The sequence below is a fragment of the Drosophila mojavensis genome, unplaced genomic scaffold (assembly GCF_018153725.1).
Source record: "Drosophila mojavensis isolate 15081-1352.22 unplaced genomic scaffold, ASM1815372v1 contig_81, whole genome shotgun sequence".
In the NCBI taxonomy this organism is placed as follows: Eukaryota; Metazoa; Arthropoda; class Insecta; order Diptera; family Drosophilidae; genus Drosophila; species Drosophila mojavensis.
In genome coordinates this window covers 5282224-5295000 of record NW_025318907.1, presented here as the reverse complement: position 1 = coordinate 5295000, position 12777 = coordinate 5282224, and the positions used below count along the sequence as shown (strand labels likewise).

General features: G+C 43.7%; 1 protein-coding gene and 1 long non-coding RNA gene across 2 annotated transcripts; one reads left to right on the top strand and one right to left on the bottom strand.

The window, feature by feature from the left end:
* Window positions 1-405: 405 nt before the first annotated feature.
* Window positions 406-1910, bottom strand: LOC122757769. The gene is made up of 2 exons (XR_006357917.1): window positions 1696-1910; window positions 406-1136 (listed from the first exon to the last, which is right to left on the bottom strand). It is a non-coding gene; the product is annotated as an uncharacterized LOC122757769 (long non-coding RNA).
* An 848-nt stretch (window positions 1911-2758) lies between these two features.
* On the top strand, window positions 2759-10221 carry LOC6580792 (ALK tyrosine kinase receptor). Its single transcript, XM_002006559.4, has 8 exons — window positions 2759-3645; window positions 3720-4416; window positions 4507-4999; window positions 5068-5255; window positions 6143-6320; window positions 6379-7412; window positions 7479-7686; window positions 7748-10221. Exons 1-8 carry the CDS (start codon window positions 2782-2784, stop codon window positions 9399-9401), a joined length of 5316 nt encoding a protein of 1771 aa, XP_002006595.2. The 5' UTR covers window positions 2759-2781; the 3' UTR covers window positions 9402-10221.
* The last annotated feature ends 2556 nt before the right edge of the window (window positions 10222-12777 follow it).

Sequence of the window (12777 nt, the reverse complement as noted above, 5' to 3'; positions counted from 1 at the left end):
TTAAATACGCATGGTTTATATATGAAATTGATATTGTAAATGAATGCATATTTTTAAAATTTACAATTGCAAAATGCAGTATATATTTTTATAAAATATATATATATATATATATATATAATGTTTATTGTAAATTTATACATATTTCTGTTAGATTATAATTGTGTAGAAAAACTTCTGTATTCAACATTTACTAGAATCTTCTTATTCATATGTTTATCATTTAATCATTTACTTTTTGAATTCATAAAATAAAATATTTAAAAACAAAAAATAATAACAATAATGTTAATAGTAATTAAATAAATAAGTAAATAAAAATATTGCATACAAAAAGTTATTCAGGTCATCAGCTATAAATATATGAAGCAGAGTAATCCCCTTAAGATTACGACTACGGCAAAATTAAGTTTACTCAATTTATTAGTTTAATTTAATTTACATAGATCAATATTTTCAATCTTCTTCGTGGGATAATTTTCATACTGCAATTCTTGTAAGACGCAAAGGTGCATAATATATAATAATTTTAGGAACCACAAATTATTCCAAGAACTGAAATAATTGTTGATATTTCCCGGAACTGTGCCGAATATAATATAACACAATTAGTTGCAGAACAAATCCCACAAATAAACGGGCTTATTGAAAACCCATTGACTAAATACTAGCGGTATTTATAGCTAAATAAAGGTGCACCACAAAATCACCTGTCGAGCAATTAGGGCGCCTCTATCATTGACCCATTTTCGGTTGTTTTTAGGCACCATTAACAATTCAGGCAGCTTGCACAATTGTTAGAGACAAATTGAAAACGGTCCTCGACAAATGTCAAACAAAACGAATCATCGATTTTCTACTCTGACCATGAGCCAGGACAGTCAAGGGGGCGGCTGAAGGTGCGGGGGGATGGCTTCCTTTCAGGGCCTTTATTGCATTTTTCGTGTTCTATTGTGCAAAAATTGTTCAATGCCTGGCGGCTGGGCTCAAAGTGCATTTGGCAGTTGACAGTTTCTGGATATTTGATGTTATTTGATGTTATTCGATGCACAATCCAGGGGTAAGCGAAAGAGCTGGGTGTGGGCTTATCGCCGTGGGCGATACTCTAGGCGATTTGTAGTTCATCAATTGAATTGCTGTGTTCAGCGAGGGAGCATAAGAAGAGATGTAGTTAGAGCAGCACTGAAATTTAATATATATAGACAATTTAGTATTGGAATATAAATAAATATTATGTAAACTATTCTGTAGAAAGGTTCTTAAAGGTATTATTAAGAACTAGGGCAAGGGCTTGGAAATTTCTAACCCATAAGCATTTTAAAGGCAAAAGTAAATTGAGCTTGAGTCTTACCGATGAAAATTGCACCAGTACAAATATCTCTTTTAAAAGCCTCAAATCAAATAATACAACTAAAATGAAGAACTATGTAGTGATAATGGAAGATGAGAAGGTTAAATGGCAGAAAAATAACATAAATAGTTATCAATTATTTTCTTATTTATTGAAGACTAGAACTACCCTAAAATTAAGATTAACTTATGAATTAAGCACAGACAACTGCCTATATTAATAATTAGATTAGTAAATCAAGGCTAAAACGATGGCACTCTATTTATTAAAATAGAGCTTGAATTGTTTATTGTGTTTATTGTTTTGATTATTTTGTCGAATGGAAGTAATTTAATGTTACTTACAATGTGCTACATGTATGTCCTCTTTTCTGTCCCAAGTAGGACTACCTATGAACCGTCTTAAAATTCGGAACACAGAAATGGATTTCACTTTATTAATGCTTTAAAAATATAAATTGACTTAACGGAAGATGCCATAGGACTCGCTAGATAACTATCGAGTGATAACATTTTATATATTTTTTGAATTCACACAAATTCCTAAAACTACTAGATTTATTACTATATTAATGTATTTTATTATTAGTAATTATTGTTGCACTAAATTCCAATTAAAATAAGTCTTTTACTTGATACACTCTGAAATCGTAATAAAAGTAACTATGAATTTCCTTGTGTTAAATTTCGTATAAATTCAATGGATTAGCCTCTCCATCTCTTCATTCTTTTATCTTGAGGCATTTATTACTGAAATTTCATTTCCAATTGAACTCTTTAGCAATCGATCAAGCGTAGTGCTTTCACAGACTTTAATTAGTGTCAACAATTGAGGAGGGGAAGCTTTCAGGATGTTCCAATTGGGCGTATGGAAATGCCATTACGTGGGCATTTGTAACGGTATCTGTGCGCGCATTAAAAGTCAAAAGTCATGAAGCGTTATTAATTTGCATATTACACACTCTCTCTCTATATATATATATCGGTCCCTCTCTATATCTGTTTCTATCGCTCTCTTTCTCTTTGCAGATTGCCAAACCACAAAAGCAAAAGCAACAACAGCAGAGCTAACAAAGCAACTTTACACACACCCACACATAAACACACATACATACACAGACACCCCCACACCCCCACACACCCACACACATATAAACACAAACATTTGAGCAATGTGCTGCCTGCATCTGAAGAACTTTAAATGCGCGACTCGTGTGCCCGCCCAGCGGTCAGCAAATTCATTGCCCAAGTGCCACAAGAGCTAAAAAGACATCAGATCGAAGCTTAAAGGAGCAGCCACTGGACTTTGTCAGCAACAACAACAACAACAACAACAGTAGCACCTAAAACATACACACACCTATTTATATATTGACAGCTATCATTCACACACGCACACACACTCACACACTCACACGCAACGCGAGTGGCATGCCACGCCCACTGGTGGTCAGCCTGCTATGGCTGCTGCTGCTGCTGGGCGGGCCGTCGGCGTGGGCGCAGCGTCCGCTGCTGAATCACACCTTCAACTCGCTGCCCATGTCGCAGCACCAGAGCAACAGCTACAACAACTACAACAATAACAACAACTACCTGGGCTCGGGCAAGCAGCTGCGCAACGGCCGACTGCACGAGCAGCCGCAGCCGTTGCCGCTGCCGACGCTGCCGGGCCTGGCCCAGCCCGTCCATGTCTATGACGACTACGAGGGTGAGGCCAGTGCGGGCACCTTTGGCTCGCGTCCTCCGCCCGGCAGCCGGCGCGATACGCGTCGCCGCCAGAATCTGTCGCATGTGGGCGCCGGCGGGCTGCCACGCCCCGAGCGCGGCAATGGGCAGCGAGGCATAGAGTCGCTGCGCAAGGAGCTGATGAAGCCGTCGGTGGGCGGACCCGGCGGCGGTATCAGCGGCAAGAGCACCGGCTACGCCTCCTACTCGGCCACCTCGTCCATTGGCAAGATCGATGGCCTGGGCGGCGTGGGCTCCGCCGATCGCTATGGGGAGCGACTGCGCCAGCCCCCCGGCGGAGTCAGCGGAGCAGCCGCCATGACTGCTGGACCCTATTCCACACGAGTTCCGCCGTTGTATGCGGGCATGGACAGCCAGCCGATGCGCACGTATCCGCGTAAGAACTCCATCAGCGAGCTGCTCAAGCTCAAGAAGAGCTTCAACCAGGCGGACGAGCCGGTGCGCAGTGTCACCGATGGCAACATGGATGGCGACCCCGACGGCGATATGGATCAGATCGACCCCATACAGCAGATCAAGGAACGCATACGAGACACAGCACCCAAGCCGGTGAGTTACGCAGGGCAACGTCAACTCCTGATAGTTGAGTCCAATTTAACATCCCTCTCCTCCCCCACATGCAGAACACCTATGCTCCACACACGGAGTCCACGCCCTCGACGGAAATCGAGGATTTGCTGGGCGTCAAGTGCAACTTCGAGACGCCCTGTGCCTGGGAGTGGACCGAGAACCTGCCCGATGGCTTCCAGGTGATCAGCGGCACGGAGCTGGCCAAGAAGAACTTGACTGGCCTGATGCCGGGTCCAGTGGCCGACAGCATAGACGATGCCAATGGCCACTTCCTGTACGCCCGGGTGCTGCCGAGCACTCGCCAGCTGAACCTGACCTCGCCTTCGTTTAGCACCACGCTGGAGCGCTGCTTCCTGGAGGTCTACATGCACCAGAGCGACATGAGCCATGGACTGTCGCGGGTGGTTGTGGAGCCGCTGCATCCGCAGGAGAGCAGCTGGGTGCCCGCCGAGATACAGGGCGACAACTTCCGCCAGTGGACGCACAAGCTGTTCCGGCTGGGTCGCATTTCGCGCGACTTTCGCATCAAGTTCGAGGTTGTGCCCGAGCTGAAGCCGGGCCAGAAGGCGCATGTGGCGCTGGACAATCTGCGCATGGTCAACTGCTTCCCAGAGGGCACCAAGTCGGAGAAGTGCAGCACCTCCCAGGTCAAGTGCATGATGAACAAGGTGCCCGTCTGCATACCCCTGCCGCGCATCTGCGACATTACGCGCGACTGCGACGACGCCGAGGACGAGCTGCAGTCATGTGGTGAGTAGTTCACGGGCCATTAGCCCATTCAACCATTATCGCCAGGCGGGTGCAATAGTTCAAGCTCTCTTATCTCCTATCGCCTCGCAGACAAGATACCCTACGGCGGCCGCTGCGACTTCGAGGAGGACTGGTGCGGCTGGCGGGACTCGGGCAAGACCACATTGACCTGGTCACGGCACACTGGCTCCTCGCCCACCCACGACACGGGCCCCGACGGCGACCACACCCAGCAGCATCTGCTGAACACCACCGGCGGCTACTACATGCTCGTCAACATGAACCAGCACATCAACAACTCTGATAAGAGCTCCATTATCGGCTTTGCCAGCAATGCGATCATGCTCAGCAAGACCTTCAATCCGCCGCCCTCGGTGCATGGCAACTCGGACTCGCCCTATCGCAACTCGTGCGTGGTGCGCTTCTACATACACCAGTTCGGCAAGAATCCGGGCAGCATCAATCTCTCCGTGGTCGAAATGAAGGAGAAGGAGAACATCACCACCACGCTCTGGTGGAGCACCAAGAACCAGGGCAGCGACTGGCTGCGCGCCGAGTACGTCCTGCCCAACATTACGGCCAAGTAGGTTCAAACTGACTTCGATTCTCTGGCAAGTCCCATTAAACTCAATTTGATTGATCTTCTTTCAGATACTATCTGCAATTCGAGGCACGCATGGGCATGCGCATCTTTTCGGATGTGGCCGTCGATGACTTTTCGCTCAGTCCCGAGTGCTTTGGCCTTAACATACCCGAGGAACATCTCAATGGGTACAATTACTGGGACGTCAGGCACAATCTAAAGAGTCCGGCGCATCACGACTTTGAGCATACAAACTGTAAGTGGGAAACCTGTTTAATAAGTTGCTTATCATTTAACACTCTGAAAGAATAACATTGAAAATGTGAAAAATAATTTAAAATCATCTCCGAGTTTATCTATATATGATCACGCTAGCCAGCTAATATAAAATAGTAAAGTATTACAGTAGGGAGTCTTAAACAAAAGAACTTAAATTCAATATGTAATTATTCGCGTGAAATACGAAATGCAATTCAATTTTATCTGGATTCAGATACAATATAAAGTCAATATAAATAATATAAAGGCATTATTTATAACCTAAACCTAATAAAAACAGGATATCAGGTTATAATGGTTTTATTAAAATGTATATAACAGACAGGAGGAGTGGAAGACTCCATAAAGTATATAATATATGTATGTGTATGTACGTATTCTTGTTGATTTAGCCACTTCCGTCCTTCTGTCCGTCTGCCTGACAACATTTTCAAAAATCGATAACTACGCCTAGTTTTTGTTATCGATTAAAGTTCTTATACAAAATTAGTCATAAAGTTTAATATCCTACATCTTTAGAGCTAGTCTCCAAATTTTTAATATAGATTCGTATTTAGTTTAGAAAATCACGATTCTTTCTTCAAAAGATTAACAAAGCAATAGAGTGGATTTGGGTTTGGATTTTCTAAAAATCAGATAAAGAGTGGAGTCGATATGAGAAGAAATATTATGCTTACTGAGACAGTTTCAAATGACCAATGAAAAGTGGGTGAATTAGTGGTGGGTGTGGGGGTGATGATGTAGGTGTAAAAGCGATAATATATAATAATATCGAAGCAGCAGTGCCAATTGACTGGAAATGTGATTGACTTTATTAATTTAGCTGATCTAATGCTCGTTTTATACTTTTATTGCCTCTTACAGATTTAGAATTAACGACGTGCGATACGAGAGGTATGATAGGACCGACACAAGCGCAATGTGAAGTCGCCTACAAAGAGCAGAACCAAAGCCATGTGCTGCGCGAGGTGCACGTCGTGGAGGATCAGAGCACCTACAAGGGCATGCAGAAGTGGAAGGTGCCCAACGAGGGGCACTATACGTAAGTTACACATAAATCCCAATGCGGACTCACCTAACCCCAAATGTTTCCATTGCAGCATCATTGCCAAAGGCGCCAGCGGTGGCCTGGGATCGGGTGGCGTGGGCAGCTCGCGTGGTGCGGTGGCCGTCGCAGTGCTGGAGCTGCTCAAGAACGAGGAGCTGTACTTCCTAGTTGGCCAACAGGGCGAGAATGCCTGCATCAAGTCCATGGGCACGCACAAGGAGGCCGGCTGCGGCGCTGAGCACGATCTGGACCTGGGCCAGTACAGCTTCCGCTCCAAGCAGGACATGGTGAAGAACATTTACATTGAGAATGGCGCCGGCGGTGGAGGCGGCGGTTCCTTTGTCTTCCTGCTCAACCAGGCCAAGAACGAGGCGGTGCCGCTGCTGGTGGCCGGCGGCGGCGGAGGCCTGGGCATTGGCCAATACATCGACGAGGACTTCCAGCACGGCCAAAAGGCAAAGCCGTTGCAGGCGCCCGAGAGCGGGCAGATCCATGGCGAGCCGTTGAACAAGAAGACCGCCGGACCCGGCGGCGGCTGGCGCGCCAAAGAGGATCAGGCCCTGAGTCCCACCTACGGCGCGGCACTGCTGCAGGGCGGCCGTGGTGGCCACTCCTGCTACGTCGAGCTGGCCGACAATGGCACCACGGTACACAGACACGGCCAGGGTGGCTTCGGCGGCGGCGGCGGTGGCTGCAACACCGGTGGTGGCGGTGGCGGCTACGCGGGCGGCGACGTCTACCTCAACGAGTCGAACGGCGAGGGCGGTAGCTCCTACATCAGCAGCAGCCGCAGTCTGCGCGATGCCAGCGAGATCTTTGCGGGCGCCAGCAGCGGCTCAGGCGCCATCATTATCATTCCGGCCATTGAGGGCTGCGGCTGCGACTATCGCTGCGTTGCTTTGGACGAGTACAGGTCCAAAGTGCGCTGCATATGCCCCGATGGCTGGAGCCTGAAGCGGGACAACAACACCGCCTGCGAGCGACAGGAGGAGGCGGGCAAGTCATCCTTCCAGTACCTGGTCTCCATCTTGATGGTCTCCCTGGCCGTGCTCTTCATCTGCATTGCGGCGCTCATCTTTATGCTATGTAAGTCGAAGCTGGCATTCCCATAGGGAATCGCAGCTAATCAACCTCGACATTTTTCTCTTCTAGACAATCGCTATCAACGGAAAAAGCAGGCCAAGCTGCGCCACAAGATGCTCGTGGAGCAGGACCTGCAGCTGAGTCGCCTGCGCCACAACATCGACGACTCCAATCTGAACAACTTCAATCCCAACTACGGCTGCGACGGCATACTCAATGGTCACATCGATGTCAACAGTCTGCCGCAGGTGGCCCGCGAAAGCCTGCAGCTGGTCAAGTGAGTCCACCCTGATGCCTGTCCATTTACATAGCTAATCCCAACTCTCTCCTCCTCTCAGTGCACTGGGCAAGGGCGCCTTCGGCGAGGTCTACCTGGCGCTCTACCGCCATCGGGACGGCGATGCCGTGGAAATGCCTGTGGCCGTGAAGACGCTACGAGAGGATCCCAAGCGCGAGAAGGAGGAGGACTTCCTCAAGGAGGCAGCCATCATGGCCAAGTTCAATCATCCGAATATGGTGCATCTAATCGGCGTCTGCTTCGATCGCCAGCCCTACTACATTGTGCTCGAGCTGCTCGCCGGCGGCGATCTGCAAAAGTTTCTGCGCGAGAATCGTAACACGCCGGAGCGGCCCTCGTTGCTGACCATGAAGGATCTGCTGTTCTGTGCCCTGGACGTGGCCAAGGGCTGTCGCTACATGGAGAGCAAGCGGTTCATTCACCGCGACATCGCGGCGCGCAATTGCCTGCTGAGCAGCAAGGGTCCAGGTCGAGTGGTCAAGATAGCTGACTTCGGCATGTCCCGGGACATCTACAGATCGGACTACTACCGCAAGGGCGGCAAGGCGATGCTGCCGATTAAGTGGATGCCGCCGGAAGCCTTTCTCGATGGCATCTTCACTTCGAAGACGGATGTCTGGTCATTTGGCATATTGCTCTGGGAGGTGTTCAGCCTGGGTCGCTCGCCCTATCCCGGCCAGCACAATACACAGGTCATGGAGCTGGTCGTGCGCGGCGGACGCCTAGGCTCGCCCACCGAGTGCCCTGTGTCCATATACAAGATCATGGCCGACTGCTGGAATCCCACGCCCGAGGATCGACCCACTTTCACCAGCCTGTTGGAGCACCTAACCGCTTGCACCCAGGATGCGAGCATCATGAATGCCCCGCTGCCCAATATACTCGGTCCCACGGCCGCCGAGCGCGACGAGACGGTCATCCGGCCGCCGAATGGCGAAGAGTTTTGTCTAGCCGTGCCGGACTATCTGGTGCCGCTCCCTGGCAACGGCGCGCCCCATGCGCCCGGAGCAGCGGGCTCCTATGCGCCGACGGCGCAGCGCCAGCAGAACGCCTGCACTCCGCCAGCTGTTACCTCACCTGCCGCGCCCAAGCCCGCCCTGCCGGAGCAGTTGGAGGGCGCTGGCGCCCTGGGCGGCGACTGCTGGGAGACCTCGTTCATCTTGCCCAACTCAAAGAGCGATCAGCCGCTGCTCAGCGCCGGCGCGATCACCACCATGGCCAGCGGCGACTCGCAGCGGAATCTGCAGTCGTCCGCAGTAGCCTCCGCCATGGCCACGCCCATTCTGCGCTCGCCCACGCACAGCGACGAGGCGAAGCTGATTAGCTTGGATACTCCGCAGCCGACGCCGACGACCATACAGCCGCCGCTCTCTTTCGCCTCCCAGCTGGACGGGATTACGCTGGATCCGGCAGCTCTGAGCAAGAGCCTGGCCAACGGCGGGGCAGGCGGTGCACCGGTGGCCGGTGCCGCCAACGGCAGCGCCAAGCAGTCCTATGCCAATGTGCAGGTGCAGCTGAAGGGCGAGCAGGAGCGGGAGTGCGCCAAGCTGAATGGCAGCCTGCCCACGGGCAATGGGGCAATCATCAATGGGGAGACGGCGGCTGTTGTAACGGTAAACGATACGCCCTTCACCATACAGGGCTACGCAGAGCGCTACAAGGACAACAACAATCATTCCGAAATCAGTTGTTAGGGCGAATCCAAGCATCTAGGCACAAAGTGTTTGGCAAGAAAGCAAAAAATAATTAAATAATGAAAAAAGCAGCAACGGCTTTGAGCTTTCGATAAATCAGTTATCGATTAATTGTTGCATCGTATCTTGTTTTTTGGGACCCAGGTCCACTCACAATTTGTTTGAGAGCTAAAATCGCATAACGAATATTTAAAGAAAACAAAATGAGAAACAAACACACGAGTGAGAAGTTCACAAAATTGTATTGTAATTTAAAATTAAAAATTTGTATGCGCAAAGCACACACCCACACGCAGACACACACACACATACAAAATTACAAATGAAATGAGAAAGAGAAACAAATTATAAGAATTAGTTGAAAGTTAGTTTTAGTTTTAGTTAAGCTTAGTTTTTGTAAGCCGTTAGTTTTGCCAATTGCAAGAGGTTGTATATAAGTATATATGATGTATTTATCTTGATTTTGCTGCGATTATAAATTCAACTCTTTTTTTTTGGATATATTTATTATTAGTTAAATTTTGTAAGCTGATGACTGAAATGCTAAACAATATTCCTAAACAACAACAAATTTGCTTATATTTTATATGAATACTCCAGACAACAACAACAACAACAAAGTGTAATAACGCATATAGTCATTTATTAATTTATTTTAGCTACTTTTATTTTATTTTCTAAATGAAAAATGCAACGTAGTCCATATACAAACAGCGAGCATATAAATATTATTTTATTTTATAATATTTTGTTATTGTTTAAGCTTGATTTTATTTTTGTGTTTAACCTGTAAATAAAAGCTTCCGTCGTAGCATATGAACTTACGTATTTTATATCTAAGCTAACTGTAGCATGTAAAATATATATACACATAAAAAAAATTGAGAAAAATTGACAAATAGTAAAAAAAAAAAAATACAATTTACAGGGTGATTTTTATGAAAATTCAGTTGTATGTTTGAAAAACAAAAAAAAAAAAAAAAAAAACAACAAAATATTAGCGTAAAATAACGAGAAGATTTAAAAAAAGAAAGGAAAAAATGTTTTGTTTTTTTTTTCTATTTCATAATTTATGTTGAGCGCCATATTTTGTTTAAGAGATTAAAAGTAAGAAAACATAAAGCGTTTAATGAACAATTTTTGTAAAATAGTTTCATGTTTTGCGTTGGCCAAGCAAAGGCGAGCAACAACTCGCATTTGTTTAAATAATTAACAAAGAGAGAAAAAAATACAAAAGAAAATATTATTGGAAAAAATGTTGTTTCTGCATGTGTTAAATTGCAACGGTCGAAGCTCGTGGCCGAGCAGAGGTGATTATTCAAATTTTACATTTAGTTCAGACGAAACAAACAAGCTTTAAATTATATAATTTTTATAAAAATATATATACACAATGACATAAAATATACAAAAGGAAAAAAAATAAAATGCATACATATTTATATTAAACAAGGAACAACAAAAAAAAAAAAAAATTTAAAAATTATACAATACACACAAATAAAAAAAATAAAAAAATTAAAAATTTATGAAATGAAATTCAATGGACGCTAAAAATATTAATGAAAAACATTTAATTTATATGATGTATATGTATATTAACTGTAAGCATATTCAATGTGTGTTTAGAGCATCCATATATGTATATATATATATACATATATGCATAAAGATATATATCGCTATATATATGTATATGCATATAACGAAAGATAATATTATGTATATGTATATGTATATGTTTTGCTTATGTACAAGTACATTTATATGCGCATACATCTACATATATACATATACATGTGTGTGTATATATACATATATGATATATGTAACTATATATGTATGAGGAACTAAAAAAAAAAATGCTGAATATGCAAAAAAAATGACAAACATAATAATCGAGCATGTAAATTACATAGGTCTAACATCCGACAAAACAAAAAAATTAAGAATGTGTACAAATAAAAATTAAATGAAAAAAATAAGCTATAATAAAATAAATATGCAACACATTAATTCGAAAAAAGAAAATAAAAAATATATGAAAAGTAAAACCAAAAAATGGATAGGAAAAAGAAAATATGCTTCAAATATATCTCAAACATTCACAGCTAACAATTTAGAATCTAACTTTAAAACTTACTTTTTGCTCAAGAATGAGATCACAAACAGTTTGATTTGCATTCGAATGAGAGAGATCAGAAGTACATATAGTAATTATGTATATCACGCGGAGAGATGAACATTTATACTACATACTTACTTATATGTGTATCTATTATGGTTGTGCCGAGGCATGTAAGGGCGTTCCCCAAATACAAATACATACCTACGAAAAAAAAAAAAAAAACAAAAAAAAAAACACAAAAATGAAACAAACTTATATATGCGTAAAATATAAGCGAAATTCTCGTACTCAAGCTAAATAGAGTTTAACATTATTCACCAACTCTTTTGTTTCGACAATATCGTTTCCATTTTCTATTGTATTGTATTGTATAGAGGTTGTGGTGGATGGGTCGAAATTGCATTGCATCAAGATCAGTCGAATGGTATACCATTGATAGCTCCTCCATGGACAGCCTGTGTTCCCTTAGTTTTTGATATATCTCCACATCGTAACCTGACAAACTACTTACCTTGTGTACCTAAAGTCCAGAACCTGACAAGAGTTACTTACATAAATACATATTTATCACAAATACCAGACGATATACCATATTCAAATGTTGGCGCGCACTTCTTGATCTATTCCAGAATCGTTTTCAGTTCAGTTGCAGACCATCCACTGCTGCCCAGGTATATATATATATATACCTATATATATTTTATTTCATATGCGTACATATATAGAATTATATGTATATATATTGCCGCCAACCAATATCAGTAGTTTTGGATACACTTCATTGCTCCTCAATAAAATGTCGCAACGAAAATTTATAAAAACAAATATATACACAACAAATACTAAAAATACAAAAAAAAAAAAAAAATAATAATAATAATAATAATGCTAAGTATATAAAAACCAATAAATAGTATTTTTTATATACTTCAAAAAGGGATAAAAAAAAATCAGTTGAAAGTGTAATAAAAAAATGAAAAATAACGGTACAGGCGTAGACCTAGCTCTAGCTATATAAATATTAAATATAATAAAGTAAAATTGAAGGTTTTCATTTAAATCGTAATTTATTTTGTTACACTTAAAGCCAAACAAAAACCAGATGATAATGACGATGAAGAAGAAGAAAAAGAAACGTAAAGACTAGAAAAAAAAAATAAAAATAAAAAACCAACATTTTGTAAGCGAAAATGTGAGTTTAGATCGTGAGGCAGAGTTAAGGAAAAGCGTGCTAATAATATAATAAAT